General features: G+C 36.6%; 1 protein-coding gene across 1 annotated transcript; it reads right to left on the minus strand.

Annotated features, from left to right (window-relative positions):
• Positions 1-3,927: 3,927 nt before the first annotated feature.
• OLIG3 (oligodendrocyte transcription factor 3) lies at positions 3,928-5,670 on the minus strand. Its single transcript, XM_044075477.1, has one exon. It carries the CDS (start codon positions 5,552-5,554, stop codon positions 4,769-4,771), a length of 786 nt encoding a protein of 261 aa, XP_043931412.1. The 5' UTR covers positions 5,555-5,670; the 3' UTR covers positions 3,928-4,768.
• Positions 5,671-19,840: the final 14,170 nt, after the last annotated feature.

Here is a 19,840-nt window from a genome sequence, read left to right on the forward strand (position 1 = left end):
GCTTATATATGCCACATTTCTCTTGTAGAATCAGCTCTGTGCTGAATCACTTTAAATATTAATTGAGTAAATTCTGCATAACGAAATAATATCATTAAAGGGAGATGCAAATTATGTATATATCTTTAAGAATTGGCAGAAGCTCAGCACTTTTCCACATACACACAAAACCCCCAGAAATTTTAGATTATATACAACTTTAGTTGCAGTTCACACATACAAGTTGGCAAACCTTGCCTAGAAGAATTTACTTTGCGTCTTCCTGAAGCATCAGGAAATGCGTTTTTGCCTTGCAATTACTAAACATTTTTGTATGTATAAAAATCAACATTGTAAGAGCGCACAGTTAGATGCAACCTTCTCCATTGTTTGACCACTTAACTGTCCCTAATTTTCGGGGATTTCTCTGATTTTGACCCAGATATTATCTCGACCCCCTTAATCCCTTATTTGAAGAAAAGGCGGTGAATAACAATAAATAATGACAACAGAGTTATTTTACTTCATAAAATGTGCATTAATTAACATTCTCTTAGTCTGTCAACGTCTCAGGTTAATAGCACTAATTTTTAAAAGTGCCCCTGATTATCCGAGATTATGTCTGAATTTGCCCCTGATTGTGTTGAGTCATGCCTCTGATTAGTTAAGAGGTATTTGTGTTGCCTGTGTCCGGATTCCCATTTAGTGCAACAAATGTGAAAGCTGTCTAATGCATGCTGCAATACAGGTGTATGTTTATACACAAACATGCTTAAAATACACCTTCAATGAAATTAATCCTACAGTAGACGTTGGGGTATAGGATACGAACTTAGTCTACATAGTTTAAAAGTTTTTGGTAAGCAGCAATTGTGTCTACACCCTTAGCTTTCTGTTACACCAAGCTGCTTGTTTCCACTAGAATATATCATGCAAAGCTGAATCAACTGAACAAATCAATAAGTACAGCATTTGTTTCTCACACTGAGGGTGAAGACTGCACATTTCAGATGGGTCAGTGTTTTATCACGAGCTTAAAGCTTTTGAATTATAATATAATATCCTCGTACATTAGCTGTTAAACACAAATCTACTTTCTAAATGAGGATTGTGTAAGAAATTGCTTTGGCCTACTGGCATGATTGTGCACATTTTTACAATATTTATGGAAGTGTGCTGAGGCAGTGATGCAAAATATACCTCTCAAAATCGTTTACTTTTAACAAAACCAAAATAGCACGTGCGTTTTGTGTGTGTGTGTCCCAAAATAAGAGACCGATTTTAAGTACTGCTCTAACAAGATTACAACGTTGATAGAATAACACGATTTGCATTTAGCGTGCATTTTCTGAATTATATGCAATCTAAAATTAAAATGTGTGCCATTGTTTAGTTAATGCATTACTTCCTCAATTATTTGTCAGAAAACCATTTTTTGCGGAACAGACCAAAATGTGAGGCAAAATCTGGATATTTTGCTGAAATCTGAATAGTTGAGAGGCATTGAGCGGAAAAAAGGAAAGTGGTTGTACAGTGACATTAAAGCAGTGCTACAATATTATTTGTGCAGACCACCGAGTCCTCTTGTTTTTGTTCGCTATTTCAGGATTTACGAGTTTTGTAATGCATTTGCCCCAGGCATGATTCTCAACTGCTATGAGTCTTACCCGCACATTTGTCCATGCGTCTCCTTATTTCACGATATTCCTTATAAGTCAGATTCGTTTATGTGTACATTTTAAATAAAATAAATTAAGCCTACACAAAGACACAATTTCACTATTTAAGACATGGATATAAGGGCCCTCTATAATGAAAAATAAAAGCGCACCTCTCTTTCTTACCCTGTGCAATTATTTGTAATGTTCAATTGTTGAGATATCTAGCCAAGCTTGATGTGAGCGACATTATGTTTGCGAGCTGGAATCACACCAATTCTGTAAGGAAAAATAATTATAATTTAGTAGACAATCGCACTGCAAAACTATGTTGTTAATCCTATGGAGGAATAGTGAACATAGTCAAATTTGAGAGTACTTATCTGAGTGCATGACGTTATGTAGTTTCTGTGCATCTGCTATAACTATTCGAGTCTGCAGGCGTGCTCTGTTTAATGTTTTTTAAAACTTTTTCCTTCATTTTTTGATCCATTCATTCCTTCTCGTATACACGTTTTAATGGTCGTGGTCAAGTCTGCGTCTATCCCACGGTCAGTGAGGGCAACATACATACACCACTATTTGAACAATTCACAGAAGACATGCACGGTAGGCACGGATTTGGAGAATACGATTTGGGGACTGAGGGGTGAATCAGGAGCGGCCAGCAAAAGCACACAATGAGGGTTTGCATGCTCTGCACAAAAGACACAGAAGCCAGTAACCAAACTGGAAAACCAAGCGCTCCGGGGGAATAGAGCTAAACCTTCGTACCACCGTCAAACCCATAAAACAGTTTGCTTTTCTTTGATAAGTTGCTTGTGTGCTGGCCCAAGATGAATTAAACACCAATTCCCGTCCTTTAGAAAGTCACCATTACAGTAGGTAAATGCCGGTGTTACAGTTTATCAGCTGGTTGGTTACACCGTGGGCTGATCTGTTGGATAAGTTAAAGTGACAAGATGGGGACATTGTTGTCAGCAGCCCAAATGGGGTTGTAGTAGGGACGAAACAGAGAGAAGTGCTTCTAACTGTGTACAGCTGATGTCGTACTAGGGTGTAGCCAGAAATGTATATTTTGTACTCAGACTTTATGCTGTTGCCCCAGACCACCACCTATAATTAAAAACGTACTCAGCTCTCAAAATGCTGCCCTTATTCACATCAGAAAGAGACACTTTATTTTCAGTTGTTGTCACTTATAACCATAAAAAGGCTATTTTTCAGGTACATTTTTCTTAGGAAAGCATGCTTTGGATAGCAGAGCACAGGAGACAATCATTCAAACAGTTCTAAATATTATCCATTGTTTGAGCTATAAAGATTCTGACAGATGCTTGGAAAATGTTTATAGTGAGTATGCCTAGCTACACCCTCGCACAGTATATCTATCTGCAACCTGTTCCTGAAAAAACATTTGTGATGTAGGTACTCGTTGTGTAGTGAAACATGTGTATCTGTGTCCCAAATATTGCTTTAAGTATATTACTGTAAGGGAAACACTTCCGAACACTGTAAGAAACTTTCCACTGGATGTTCTCAATGGAATAAACATACAAAATACTCCCCAAATAATTTTAAACAGTAAATCAAGTAAAACTCCAGTCCAAGATATGTTGAACTCGCAGTTTCTTTATTAGTAAACACAGACGAGTATAAGACTTAATGGTTAATACATTCAAGCTATTATTATATATTCAATTATAAAATATATATTATGTTTATTCCACTGAGAACACCTGGTGGAAAGTTCCTTACAGTGTTTGTTTTCTGGGCTAAGTGTGTGACACCTAGCTTACTGAAACTTTAAGGGACTCTGCGGATTTTGTCTTGTAACAGAAACACTTCAGCACAAGTTAAATAACACAAACGACTAAGTTTTCCAAAAAGTAAATATCGATTTTGGAGCAACACAGTGAAACAATTACATTTTCGGGATGCTAATGTTTCTTGTCCCCAGCAAATCCCGTTTCTATAACAAATACTTTATTTGGATATCTAAAAAGAAACCAGCCTGTATTACTGAGCCTAACAACAATACTTCGACATGGAAACCGTCAACTGTGCCCATTTGAGAATATAATGCAAACTTCGCTGATTACCTTAGGTACAGACACATTCGTATATATATATATATATATATATATATATATATATATATATATATATATATAGATAGATAGATAGAGATAGACAGATAGATATACAGTGTTGATAATCTTACTTAGAGCAACTGACAATAAAATAATGACTGCTGCAAGTAAAGCATATGACAGACGCTAACATCATATTTCTTTCAAATATTTTTTTATTTAAATCTCATCCAGAAACACTGGGCAATAATAAATATTTCAAATATTCATCAAAAATATATATAAAATTAAGAAACAAAGTTATCTTTGAAGCTTAAAACAGTCCAAGCACATTTTCCAGAACAACAGGGAATAGCAACGGAAAAGTAGCTGAGCAAAGGCTAATCATATGTAACACTGTACTTAGACTGAACTACACATTGTCAGCACATTTGAAAATACACTCGCACCATGTCTCTTCCTAACGTGTTACACACAAAAAAATACAATTTTCAGTACATAAACAATTTCATGTTGTATATTCTGTGTCCTGTCCTTGTTACAAGGAAAGACACATTTTTAGTGGGCTAGTGCCAGTATCAGCAAGTTTAAGCAAGAATCATCTCCAATGTGCATGCATTCTTCTTAAGGATTATGTTATTGAAGAAACAGACTTCTGTTTGCTATGCAGGTACAGTTCAGGAAAACATCCAGGGATTATGTTCTTAAAGTCCTTGAGGTTCTCTGGGTGAACGCATCACTTTGTAGCAACGCTGAAACAACTCTCACATTTAAATTGAAAGAGAGTGTCATGAACTGCTCACAACATTCTTCTAGTGCATCCAGCACACACTGCATTTGATAGTCATCACTATACCTGTCACGTGCGTAGCACGTGCATGGTTTGGGTCAGAAAAACACTCACAAGTCAGGGAAAGAAGCAGTCATGCAAACAAAAGGTGTTGCGTATAACCACAAATATGTAAATATCACTCTTACATACAGCAGCACTGTACCCCCTCACCCAAAGTCTTATAGTTTCGTCCGCAAGGAATTTGCTTACTTCAATAAGTCCTTAGATTCCGCTGAAAGTCTTGCTAAACTTCCCGTTGTGAGTGCTGATAGCTGAGGTGGCGGTGGCACTTGACATATGGTGCAGGGGCAAGGAATTCCAGTCCAGTGTTGAAAGCCACCGCCAATTTGAAGTGGGGGAGTGGAAGGAGTTTTCATTAAGGAATGATGCGGTCGGATTGTTCCTGAAAGTGCACTGGAAAGCGTAGGTGAAGTATTTGTGGAAGACAGTGCACCGCCTAAGAGTGGGTGAATTTGGTGGACGGGATTGGCAGTGTGCCCTGGGTGCCCTCCTGAGTGTCCTATGGTACTGCAGTGAAATGCAGAATGGTGTCCACCGTAGATTTCCCCAACCAGCCTCTTCATCTCCTCCAAGGAGCTAGTTAGCATTAAAATGTAGTTTCTTGCTAAAAGGAGTGTGGCAATTTTTGAAAGTTTTCTAACTGATGGTCCGTGAGCATATGGCATCACTTCCCGAAGGCCATCCATAGCGAGATTTAAGTCGTGCATCCTCTTCCGCTCCCTTCCATTGATTTTCAGTCGTAGTTGTTGCAGGTCTTGTTCAGTGAGTTGCTTTTTCAGCTTGTACTTGTTCAACTCACCTGATTTTGAACCCGATCTGGAAACGCCGTCACTTGACATTTTCTGAATGATGTCACTTTGAGTGGAAGACACGGAGCTGAGCCTTGAATCCTGGTGATGATCACGGAGATATATCTCATCCATATCGGGAGATGATGCTCTGCTAGACACAGAGCTGGAATCAGAATTCATTTTAATGATGCGCTTTAAAAGAGGAACTGAGAAACAGTCGTTACTAAGCTGAAGCTAAAGCTAAAATGCTGAAGGCGCAGAGCAGAGGCAAAGTTAAAAAGCGGTCAGGACGCGCCTCTTTGGCATCATTGAGAAGGATTCCAAAAAGACTGAGAAGATGAGCTTTTATTGGGCTGCAAAGTAGAAGGAGGGCGGGAGAAATGAAGCGACCCCGCCTCTCTAGAAAGCTGTCGTTCAAAGTGGAGTACTTTTAACTGCATCCTTTAACAGATATTGCCTACTTAATTCACAGGCGTTGTGCTGAAGTCAGCATGGGTAACCTATCGTACCTGCTGGTCTTCCAAAACTTAACAATTTACGTAACACGTATTACCATTTTATCACTAACACTTACCAAGCATTTTATCACTAACACTTACGAGCCTTCCTCAATAACTTTAAGGATTGGTGTACCTGAGTCCGTAATTGTTTATTTAGATGAAGGGGCCATAGATTGTTTTATATATATATATATATATATATATATATATATATATATATATATATATATATATATATATATATATATATATTAATCTAGCTATATGTATCCATCTATCTAGATATATCCACCTATATCTATCTATCTGTAGATAGATATAGATAGATAGATAGATAGATACAGATACACAAACACACTCACACACACGCACAGTTGTAATGAAATTTGTAAGGGTAAATGACGATTCTCTTTAGGAAACTAAAACGGATTTACTCTAAGCAGCATGTCGTATACTTGAGTACAGCTTTATAGACTAACTTCAAGATATCCGTCATGGCAACAGGCAACAGATAGTCTGTATCACTGGAGCTGTTTATGACCTTCAGTACCAGAATCTGTTCTAAGATTTATGGAGTCCTATAGTGTGCCCGTTTGAGACAATGACCACCTTTATGAAATTTTTTTGTGACAATATCATTAAAGTTAGTACAGTCTGCATGAGGGAATAAACAGAAACTGTGACTACATCCTATTTTAAGTATTTTTAATATTCTTTAACCGTTTAATAATAATCATACGTGAAATCAAATTAGTTTTATTTTTTTCTACATATTTGTATTTATTTTTAATTATGACCACATATCAAACTAAAATAAACTATAATACACTGATGAAAAAATGACTCCATCCACAATTCTACAGAAATACAGCCTTTATATATTCTTTGGATGGGGTAAATCTGTATATGTTCACATTTAAGTTTTGCCTTGAATTTATAAAGGACTGTTACTTGCAAGCGATGTCATTGTTTTCTGTATTGTGTAAAGGTATTCATGGTTGCCTTACAGTCAAAGCGAGCTGCATAAAGCACAATGATTTTGACCCACAGATTTAACCTTGCTCCTCTGAAATTTTCAGGAAATCGGACCCATTTAAGGATGCATACATCATTAAATAAAATAAAACAGATATGCATACAAATAATCTTTATGGTTAACTGCGCTAACCTGCGATATCTCATTATTAAAAAGAAAGGGGAAGAAAATGCTCCTATTCAGACTTTCTGTTACGATTTTCAATGTACTAATTGTACTACGATTAAAAAAAAACATCGGAGACTGAGAGTGAAGGCTCATTTGTGCTTTATATCGTCTTACAGACAAGATACACAGACAAGTGCCGCAAATGGAAACGATTACACACCCCCTGTTAAAGATATCTACAAACACTGATGCTATTCCCCTAGGTAAGCCGTTATTATTTCCAGTATTTAGAAAATGTAGTGCTTACACCTTTTCTGAAAAAAAATAATAATAGTAACGTATATAATTGCAATATCAGGCCTTGTTAGATGACTATAGTGTTCATTGTGTTGTCAAAAACTTTTAGAAGGTACACAACAAGAGGGTCCAAAGGCAAACTGAAGAAAGTCACTGAGTAACAGGAACAAGTGATTGGTATGTGGTATCTTGGTTTCTTCTGTTAAACAGTGGAACCTGTCATATTCTGGGAACGTTGCACTGCCAGCAAACAAAACGCAGTTAAATGCAACGGATTTCACTGGAGCTGCTTTTGCAACGAGTACTGACTTTACTTACGATGACCCCCCCCCCCCCAATGAATGGGGCAGTGTTAATGTAAAGTTGATTAAGTAGCATAATTTCTGTAAGGCACATTAATACACCTTTTTGGATGCCTACAGACCTTTATTTGGCTGTGTCCAACCTTTGTTATATTTATTTATTTATTGATCGCTTTATTGGTTAATTGATTTACTTACTTACTTTACAATAACACTTTAAATTTCGAGAGTATGGCTTTTGCAGCTGCAGTATGTCTTCCATACTTTCTATCCTAAATCCACGCAGTTCAAAATAATTTTACTTACACTGTAGTAAAAGGTGCTATCCAGGCATATAATTATTGATCATAAGATAAATTGGAATATAAGCAGACCAAATGCCATACCTATACAGTATGTATAGTTAAGCTATTCACAGATATTTAAATGCACTCAGGACATTTGCTGTTTTTAAATGCGTTATTATTTAAAAAGAAAATCTGACTATACCCAGAATGAGATAGTTATTTTGCTTCCAAAGTTGTCAACTATGGCAAACTTTCTGACTCTCACTTGTTTTGAGATGCAAGGTAATATCCACATTAAAAGAGTAAGCAGGTTGGATGAGAAGATAAACTTTTATATAACATATACTCATGTGTCCTCAGATAATTCACCCTATGGCGTAAGGGCATGAACATTTATATATGTATTTGTCAATAAGATAGTTTATCCATCGCGCAACTTACCAAATGTCTTGCTGGACATATTTGTCCCTTTTAGGAGCACTGCATGACATTTAAATCCAGACAATTTAAAGCTGAAATATAATAATTAATATGGCATTAGCATTTTCCAGTGCTATGTTCAAGTGAGATTATTTTGCTAGTATTTTTCATCACCTTTCTTAAGTAAACGTGTCTATATACAGTCCCAGTGACTCTGCAGTTGATGCAAATTAAAATATTAAATATTTAGTCTTTGAAGGACGTTCGAGTGCTACGAAGTCACAGAAATCTGGAAATCAAATAATAACGCATTTCTTTGTTAAGCAACATTCTCTCATTTAGGTTACATGTCCACTATTTGATAAACAAGGCGTCACATTAATGTGAAATAACGTCACTCCGTAATTCGGGTTTTAACTCAAAAGGTCTGAAGGTCGGCTATCAAAGACCAAAGAAGCTTACAAATTCGGTTTATGTAGCTTTAGTATGCCTCTTACAGCAAGCTCTCTGCCAGTGAGTCTAACTCAGGGATTCATTTACTGAAGTTCTTACAGTGAAATACATTGCCATGCAAATTAATGGATTACTGAACTATCAGGAAACAATCAATCCTTTATTAGCATACAGAACATGGAAACAATAATTATGAAGGAAATAAGGATTGTCTGGCCCATCTGTTATGCACTACCTTCTGGGTAAGGTTGCTACCTTTTCAGGTATTCAAAGTGGGGCGTTTTTTTATGTAAATATGAGATTTTGCAGGATAAGTCATGCCCACAGCTAGTGCAAACGAATAGTCTTCACTTCTTGCCAAAATAAAAGCTTATTCTTGTATGAGTTGATTTGTTTAAGCTGCGCCATATAACATATAGGCATTTCAGATACAAGATAATTGTTTTACCCAACTATGAAATGAAACGTACTAAATACTTTTTTGTCCTAAAATCTCAGGACATTTGCTATTTTTCATCTTTTCCCCCAACAGGACCCAAATTACCCAAATGTGGTAACTTTTCTTCTGGGCAAACTGTATTGCTTAACAAACAACTTCAAAACATCCGAGAAAACTGCGATGTATTGATGATTTTTTTAAACTCGGTCTTAATCTTAGACGTACATAGTAGTACAAAGTAGTCATTGTTTTTCTTGCTGCATATCTCTGCAGCACTATTTAAGAACAGTTCATGTACAGTGCTGAAGAAAATAAACATCTATCTTCTAGGAATACTAATAAAATAACAACGATATTAATTTAACAAGATTCGGATTAAGAGCAAAACACATTTCTAAAATGAGGAAGATGCATGCCCTATAACATTCAACGATTTCTCGTTTACTGACATTTCGTACGCCGCTCACATTCTGTCCCCTTAGTTGTGTGAGTTGTTTAAATTTCACTAGTGATGCTGCGGCCAGAGCAAAGCGAAATGGGGGCCTTTCTAGTATGCATTACATTCACAAGTCAGCAAAAGTGGTGAGGAAATTCCCATTGAGAGAGACAAGCCTAAAGAAAACCTTGATTAGTTTTTTCAAGACATCTCCAAAGTACCGCAGACACAAAAGGACTGTATTTTTGAGCTCTTGTGAAATTCGAGTCTAATGGAAATATTTTTTTTAAGAGTAAGATCGAGAGATGGTCTCAGTATATTCCGTCTACTTACTTTCAAAGTCATTTAAAACCTATGCACACACAAGTGCGTGTGCAAGTAACACGCGCGCGTGCACATATGCACGCCCACGCACGGAATGAAAAGAGCAGATGAGTCTTACCAAAGAGCATCGCAGTACATCTGCAACTGGGCGAAAGGCAATTCCTGTAATTGTTGCCCTACCAGCCTTCACCGCCGGAATCCTCCAGAACAGGAGATAATATGCTGTAATCGATTTATCCAGTAATGATTTCATTTAGAAAGACATTTCAAGCTTGCTTTGGTATACTCAGAGATACACGTTCTGTAAATGTGAGGGGTATCCCATTCCAAAACAAATCAGTATATTCTTTGAATATCTTTTAATGCACTTTGTCCAAGTCAATAAATTTAATAGTATAGATATGTAATATTAATCAAAAGACTCAGTCTCCATTTGATTCTGCCCGATCCGTGATGTTTGCCTTGGACTGATTGTTAATCATAAATTGCTACAACATTACGAAGCAACATTCTCTCGTAAAATTTATTTCTGAAATGTTATCATTTCTGATTATCACACGTTTCGCAGTCACATAATCCAAGACAAAAAGTGTATATTTTTACAAGTGCGAATTGGTGAATAGAGTATGCGTTTTTCTGAAACTGACTATATGCTTGCTATCTGTAGGCACTCCAGTTTACTTTTAATATCTTACTATAATTTGTACTTTAGCTTTTTGTGATTGGAATACTATAACAAACTTTACCTGGGGCTGTCTGGTGCCATCTTCACGCACCTACTGGTTGTTCTGCAGGGGTAGTTTCTGTTACACACACCAGTACTAGTACATGTCTCTTCTGCTTTCATGTGGTTTGGAATTTGATGTGCGAGAAACTCGTAGTAACTCAAGGAGCCTCGCACCACATAGCTCTTCCTGTTGTGACCCTAGAAGCCTGTCTGAATATTGAATTCAGATGGTAGGGACCTGCTAGTAATTAGGGGAAATGTTTTGTCTTTCAAACCCTTTAATGTAAGTTTTTGAAGGAATCACTAAGTCTTAGTCTCAGAAATCCTTAAAAAATACTTTTCTGTAAACATTACACCCGTAGTGAGCCCCTTTAGCAACATTAGTGGTTTTGTATATAATGTATTATTATTGGTAACGCTTTATTGTTTAGTTTAATTTTATTAGGTAAATTGCCTAGGGAATGCGCACGCTAACAAGAACTGGTTAATTTGGTCATTCATGTCTGAAACCTTATATTATGGGGATATATCCATAAACAATGAAAAAGAAGAAGTGCTGAACTAGACAGAGGGAAACATAAAGGCTTGAGAGCTGAGACTGCGCAAGCTGCCTTTATACTAGAGGTATGATAATGAATTACACGCTGGTAAATTTGACTTGTCCAGTTAGTGCTTATCTCTCATAAGTATTTATTTGCATTGGAGTGGTAGTGCATGCTGCCGAGTGCACGGATTTCGGACAGTTTTTATAACACCATGTGCATGCTTTATGTGCACGCCCCATTAAACAATTCAAAATATCCATATTTAACCCTTTCTAACTCTTCATTTGTTTCAGCATTAGGACAATAATTAAGGTTCCACTATGCATTTCATTAAGGCCTCGTTATTTTCACATACATTTAAGTGTTTGATCTAAAGTGCATAGTGCTTATTTATCTTCCTTCCTTTTTTTTTTTTTTTTTTTTTTGCTTACTTTTGTTTTAGTTTGCTCCAGAGATTCAGGGCACTCCCCACTGATTAATGTAATTACTGTTTGAATTAAAATGTGTGTGTGTCTATGTGTCTGTCTGTCTATCTATATGGACACATTTCTTTACGAAGAAAAGTATCTGCATCTGAACAAGAATGTTTATTCAGCAGATTTGACAAATTTGAAGTAGTTAGAATTAGTGCAAGGAATTTTTAGTCCAAAATTCTGGCAATGCATTCTGGGGAGGGTAAATGTGCATTTAAGTATCGTTTCGTTTCATGCTTGAACCTGTTGGCAGACTCTTTGCATCAAAATCTGGCAGTCTTTGGTATCTGGGTTATTTTATGTTGGAATTCAATGCATATGTTAACCCCAAGACAGCAGTTTCGGTTACCGCGAGCTGTTAATAACTGACCAGAGGGCAAAATAGGCATGAAAGACAGGAAGACGGACATCTTTATAAGAAAAATAAGTAAATGGCAAGATAATACCTGCATTTCGAAAAAAAAGTGTTCCTAAAATAACCTGGACACAGCTGTTAGTGTATACTGACACATGCATATCAATACAGAAGCTTGCAGTAAATCATTGAGGAAAATATGTCAATACTGTATCTATAAGAAATCATTAATTCAGGCTATACCTCTCAAGTATACCTCATTATACAGAACGTTCCTTATTTTGGTTCTTAAGAAGCTCTTGTTCCTCGAAGTTCCACTTTGAAAGAATCTGTCAAACTTTTAGACTTAGGAATTTGTTAACTGAACTTTATGGCAAACAGTGCTGAATCATATTAATTAATCAAAAGAACTTTTTATAAATACAAAGTAGCGCATTTTAACCATCATGTGTGCTTTCTAGTTGAATTTGTTGCTAATCTGTTAGCAGGTGTTCCACATTTTGCCCATTTGTTCCACATTATGAGAGGCAGTGTTCCTCATTTTGGAGATGGAAGGTTGAGAGCTCTAAAGCAGAAAGAGATGAAGGGATGCCAAAATGAATGGAAAGGTAATGCTGCTGTTGTAATTTTATTAGATTACAGAGTGGTGCATTGTGCGTAAAAAAAAGGCTTGACTGAAATATTAAATCCCATCAGTAAGGCACACTGGTATAGTAGGCACAAAATAGAACTAAGCATGTTGAGTGTTAAAGGGGAAGTTGTATTGAACAAATATTAAGGACTGTGCTTTTAACTGATCAAAACAGATGTAATAAGGGGGAGAGGAGGTGGAGAGCAAACACGATTTAAGCACTACTCTTTAGCAAAAAGATAAACATAAACCAGCTTTAGGTAATTATAGGCTTTATGAGTACTAAAAAAACGTTAATAGTTTTCATTCATTTCAGGACGTAAGAAAGCCGTGCCCTGTATGACTTTAAACAAATATAACAAAATGAAATAAAGGATAACCAGATAACTTATCTTGATTTTGCATGGACTACATTGTTAACAGACTGCCCTGCATCCCACATTCCTATTTAACCTCAGAAGACAGTATAAAGTCAGAAAGAGCATAGTTATTAAATCACAGAATCACACAACTCATTGTCTTTTAAAATACTTTCATTCAGAGAAAATGGACTAATTATGATGCTACCCAAAGATGTATAATAGCAACTGCATGATTATTTTTCAAAGATTGGGAAAGTTTTACTTGACTTCCTTTATTAGAGTGCGTTGTGTTATTTTTGGAATACAGGGATGCACTCTGAATAAAATAAAACAAATAGAAACCAGATAAAAAAGTTATACAGAGTCACACTAAAAGCGTTAAGTGATCCTTTCGTATTCGGTTTGCTAAATAATTTATTTGATGGGACGACTCCATTTTTTTTAGTGAATAATAAATAATAAAGCATCTGCGGACATTAACTAGAAAATGAGCAATATCTCACAGAGCAATAGACAAGACAAACATAAACGTTTGCCAGCACTGCACGACTCCAAATAATCCATTTAATAGAAGGTCAGTAGCATGTGGCAAAGGACGTAACACTTATGTTATATACAGGACTGTTACATAGCGTAAAGTCTAATCAAGAAAATGCTTCACTTTTTTAAAACATACTAAACAACCTATGTTTAGACAGCACTTCTGTACATTCGTATTATTATTCAGGTATATTACTTTCACAGTGCAGCCATTCAGTGCTCATTACCCCGAATGTCCCGGTTATCTATTTTCATCTTACTAGAAGGAGTTTCACTGGTGGTGTGGGGATAATGCGTTGTCCATGTAGTGCATCTTGGCTTTTGCATATATTTTGTAGACAGGCTTTTGCCTTCATTACGCGTATTAAAGTGGATTGGGGTGAATAGTAAGCGACCTCATTTAACAAAGAACATTTAGGTAGAAATGTTTGATTTAGACTCTCGTTTCTGTATTCAAACTGCAACTGATATCTGGCCTATGGTCTAGTTCCTAAATATGCAATTAACGGTGTAGCTGGCAGCACATTAACATTTAAATTATGGAGTTCCTTAATCTGGTGGTTAGTAACGCAACACCAATGCATCACTATGGACTCAGATATATTATCTGCTGTTTCACCTGTGCCTTTTTTTTGGGTTTTATTGATGCATTTGCTGTCCACAAAGAAACACTGCCTGATGTTGTAAATAGTGTACATTCCAAGCATGTTACCGTCTGAGAAAATGCGTACATGCGTCTCACACTCTTTACAAAAGACGATCTGAGGCTGATCGATATCTTTGAAAAGTAGGTCTCATATTCTTTAGATTAAGTTAGCAAGGGTAAGCAGAAGTGTGTTTCTATAAACTTTGTTACTACCATCTGTGTTGTCATACTTTTATGACTGTTCTGCAAAAAACGAAGTACATGAAGACACATCAATATCCATGCCTCTTAAATTCTTAGCGCAAAAAGTCTTGACAAAGCATATGATAACGCGGGGAGGAAGGAAGCAAACTGTTGTCCATACACTTAGAAAGTTGGCTGAATAACATGATTTTTTGTTAACGCATTTCCTGAAGGACATGAAGTCTGAAACTCAATTGTATGTCAATTCACTGACTTCAGTCCTCAGTGATTTCCCAGAAAACCTCACATTTTATGAGGAAAAGACAACAAAAAAAAAAAGAGGTGAAAATGCATCTGGACACTTGAGAGGTATGGTAATATCAACAACATCCATACCTCTTAACCTCTTAGACCAAGAAATCTAGACAAAGCCTTAAATAATGGGGGTGGGCAACGTAGAAAGTTGATAGAACAACCAGTATTCTGTTGTCATTAATTTTCTGAAGGGTATGAAGTGTGAAACTCAAATGTCTGTCGGTATTTTCTGAGTTCAATCTTTAATAACGTGTCAGTGATTTGCCAGAAAACCACAATCTTATGAAAAACGGACTAAAATATGAAGCAAAAATCTGGGCATTCTGCCAAAATCTGCAATTGAGCGGTATGACCAACATCCGGTATTTTGAAACACTGAAGTGAGGTTAAAAGGCTGGACTTAAAGCCCACTCCTAACACACATTGTTAGCTTTGTAATTTGTTGCTACATCTGGACTAAATGGCAAAGATAAAGTAACTCGAAAATACTGTGCAATCAGACAATCGAATCCAGCTTACTTCCAGTGTTTCCATTAAAGAGAACATTGCAATTACAAAACGCCGTTTTCGTTGACATTACTGCAGATATAAACATATAACTGCATACCATGCAAATATTTTGAATGTTTCCTTTTTTGGCTGAATGGTGTTTTCTACTTCTTACGTTTTCATCTGTTTCCATGTGAAAAAAAGTCTCTCTCTCTCTCTCTCTCTCTCTCTCTCTCTCTCTCTCACACACACACACACACACTTTCTGAAGTATAAATAATACACTGACTATTTTTGTTCGTAGGAGGAGGGATTGAAATGTAAAACTATCTCAGGACTCCTTTTCTCTCTCTTGGTGGCATTTGAAAGTGTAAACTTTTGAATACCAGTTGCTTGAACTGGGCATACGTGAACTTCTTTTAATCCTACTAATCCCTTTTCCAACAGTTTCTTTGTATGTGGAAGCAACACACATAGATCTAAGTGAAAGTGAATATAATCCTGGAAATGGGGAGTGGGGTCCACAGTGTGAAATATCTGTGAAGAAAAGGGTTCCCCGCTAGCATCCTGCTGGAAAAGAAATTGTCTACAGGGACATAAAGTTCCTTCTTCACCTTCTCAGTGCTCTTGTTGGGAGGGAAAGCCTGAAAGAGCCAAATAGTGGACCTGGAAGCATCATTCCACACTGAACAAGAAGCAAGACTGCAGATTATGACAAATCCTTAGTTTTACTGTCTGTTCTGCAGTTATGTTTTTACACACACACGCGCGCGCGCGCGCGCGCGCACACACACACACACACACACACACACACACACACAAAGAGAAAGCTGGATATCTTGCGAGTTGACAACTTTTCTTTCAGTGGACTGCATAACTTAATTAAAGTGACAATAAAAATTAAATCAAAGGCTTAATGAAATAAGATGGAAGGTCTGGATGTCGTAAGTCTCAGTACTAGTTTTGCCACCTTTTCCATTTCTGAGAGTGGGACATTTTTATAGCGATGTGAGATTTTGCGGGACACCATATATATTCAACCAATGCAAATTACTAGACATTTGCTCAAATGTGAGTTCACTCTTTCAGACTTAGAGTAGTTTGTTTCTGTTGCTTATTATATAAAAACCGTTTAACGTACAAAATAACTCTTTATGCGGTTATTAGATGGAACTACACAGCTGTCTTAAATCTCTCAGGCTATTGGCAATTTCCGTGTATTTTCCCCGTTGGACGAATTTGCCCAACTAGGGACTATCCTGCCAAGAAAGGCACCAGTGCTAAGCCTTACTAAGTGATTACATACATCTCCACACACACACACACATATTAAAATAGTTACCAATAAGCAGCAACATTTCAACACTCAGAGGTACATTGTCATCATGCAGTAATAACATTGCATTAATAGTGAGGGATTTCAAGAATAGCCAGAGTCTAATATGGCGTATAAGTGCTGTAGACGTCGATGCATTACTAGACTACTAATACGCGTTAACTCCCTTCAAATGGAATATAATGACTAGCATAATAGCGTTTACCAGGAGACTGCACTTTGGCAAGCGTGCACATCTGATTATTATGACATTGTGAAAGAATCGATAAGACTATATTATACTGGAATCAACTGGAAACAACTGAAGTGAGACTGAAATGAAAGTTTTTCCCAATCTTGTGCTGAACAGGTGCAAGTGTTTCCTTTATGGGCTAAGTCTTTTTCTACTTAAAAAAAAAAAAACAGTCTGCAAACGCTCTAGCTCGGTTAATAATGTTTTATTAAATGGTAACAATAGCCGAATACTGTGTTTAATAACAGTGCTGGTAAACAATAACAGTCTGTAAAAATTCTGGGATGCTGGATAACAATAGCAATGCTGATAAATATGTCCAAAGTTTCTGCAGGTATATTCTGATTCTTCTGAATAATATCAACCAGAACAGTCTTTTCCTCCTGAATACTATGGATATTTGACCTGACTTCTGTACTCAGGCTGGAGTGTCTGTACCTTTTACATATCATCCTTTTACATATTAGTTGAAAAGCTAACTACTGACTTCCCTGACAGTGTCTGAGGTATATCATAATATCAAAAAATTCTGAAATGTTTTACACACCTCTTTAGCTTTGGTTTCCAAGCCTTGTCTTACATGTGCCTCTTTATCTAGTATTCCACTGCAAGTGCAGATATCTTTCTCTCAAAAAAGAAACATTCTGTATTTCTGCACATCTCATGTTTAACCAGCAAAATAATCTGTTCCTTTCTAATGATCACTCTTTCCTTAAAACTGAATGCATACATAAAAAACACAAATCTGACTCTATATTTTCAGGCCTATTATTCTACCTTAATGTTCTATAGTAAATTTATGAAAAATACCCTCATTCTAACACATTCCAAATGAAGATCCATAGGTCACAGGCCTGTCTGACATTGTGCATCTATATGTATACGAGTATACATGTGGGCATACCGAGTTGCTTGACTGTGCAAGCACGCATATGCTTGCATGCAGGTTTGCTTTATAGTATTATTTTTATTTTTACTTGGCTCATCTGTGTTAGTAGGCAGTTCTCTAACAGAACTTCTCTAACAGAATATAGTGTGAAGCGATTATTTGTTTTTCTGGAAATATTACAACGAGCTTGTGCCATAGCTGGTTCACTGGCTTGGCTTTCCTTTTTTACTTGTTAGGTAACTTTTGAGTTTTATTTAATCTGTTTTACACGTTTTTTTCTGTAGTGCCTTTTCTTATAGTGTTTCAGATGCCATTATCTGGCTTTATATACAGCAAGACAGAGTAACACCTTTTGCAAAATAGCCAAAGTAGCTTACATACCAGGTTTTCTCCCACAAGTCCTTGTCATGCCTTATAGCACCCTATGATCCTAAAGTAATTGAGAATGCACTAGAACTCATAACACTGGCAATATGGAAAGTGGAGATGCCTACAGAAAAGAGTATATCTAAACATCTTCACTTCTTAATAAAAAATAAATATATACCTACATACATTAATAAACAGATAAATAAATTCCATTTGCACATATTTACAAATTACAAAGGAACTGGCAACATTATAATGGGTCTGTGGGAAACAATGAGAAAAAAGTTGCATAAAAATGCAACTTTTTTCCCATGAAGATACAACAAAGCTGTAAAGTGCAGCTTGTGTGTGTGCGCAAATGCAGTAGCTTTAGCCAAGATGCAGTTACTGCTCAAAAGGTGGCATTGTAAGGTACTGGAGAGAGACTAATGTGGAGGAATCCCTGCAGGAGTCAATGATTTCAACAAATTTTTTCAGTTGTCCATCATGGAGCCTTGGCCTGGGATTAAACAGGAATTTGCCATATTGTGAAACTGATAGCTCTTAATAATCCCCAGAGGCAGTTGTTCTTAATTTGGTCTTGTGGTAACCCCAAAATTAGTTTTCTGCCTGTAATAACCAGTGCACCTAGCACATCTAAGGCCCATGGTATTACATGCTGTACAACTCTCTCTGTTCACTGCATAGTGACATTGCAGTAAGCTGAGTTGCCTTCCTCTAGGGAGGGTGAGCTCACAGATACTCACCTTAACCCTCCCACTGACTAGCTCTTCCAGCTCCCAAACCACTAATCAGACTTGGGTCATCTGGGTCATAGGCAGAGCTTCATCTGTCTATATCACATAACTAGGAATGGAGAAACATCCATTGTATAAAGGCTCAACTTGTGGTTATTTTCAGCAGCTAGGTACTTTACCTTTTCTTATAAATCTGTAATAACATGACAGTCAATGGAGAATGTTTTGTTTTTTAAGAATTATATGGAACTTGTGCCTTACTAGGTAGCCAAAAGTCACACGTTTCACCTATTTCTTCAGCAATAATACACTGCTGACCTTTTACTGAATAATTTTTTGATGGCATAATGGTTAAGGTGTTTATCTCACACACAAGAGATACATGGTTTGATTCTTACCAAGGGAAATTGGCTAGGCGTAAAATGGCCCACAAAGGCAGCTAGCCTAGTATTTGCCTGTGAACCTATGGACTGTATTGATATAAACTATATAGTGAAGGAGCATATGGAAAAAGTGAGTTAGTGTTATCAATCAGAGTATATGAGCCTAAAACAAATTTCATATGAGTCATTAAAGTGCTTATCAAATTTAGAGGCAATTACAGTATTATCAAGTTGAGGAAAGAGAGGTGGTGTGGACTGTGACTAGGGTGGAGAAGCTGATCAATGGAATTCCTAAACTTTATTAGGATATTTTTACATGTAGCTGTTTGAGAAAACATAGTTGCTTGCCGTTGAGAATGACCTTATTTATTTCTTTACAAAAAATTCATAAGTCAGAGGGGAATTTACTTTTCCTGACATTTTGCCCAAAGGTGGTCACAGATAATTACCACTCACTTAAATTTTTATATTACCCAAGATAGCAATTACTCAAGAATTCATACTTTTCCAAGTGATGCAATTTTATTGAGCGGGTCTAGAGACATTGTTTATTTATTTATTTATTTATTTATTTATAGTTGTTTCCCGGAGTAGTGCACTGATCTCAGTGGTCTATTTGCAGGCACAGCTTTGGTGAATAGGATCACATAAA

This window comes from Protopterus annectens, chromosome 1.part1 (genome assembly GCF_019279795.1).
Source record: "Protopterus annectens isolate FY-2018-M chromosome 1.part1, PAN1.0, whole genome shotgun sequence".
Taxonomy (NCBI): Eukaryota; Metazoa; Chordata; order Ceratodontiformes; family Protopteridae; genus Protopterus; species Protopterus annectens.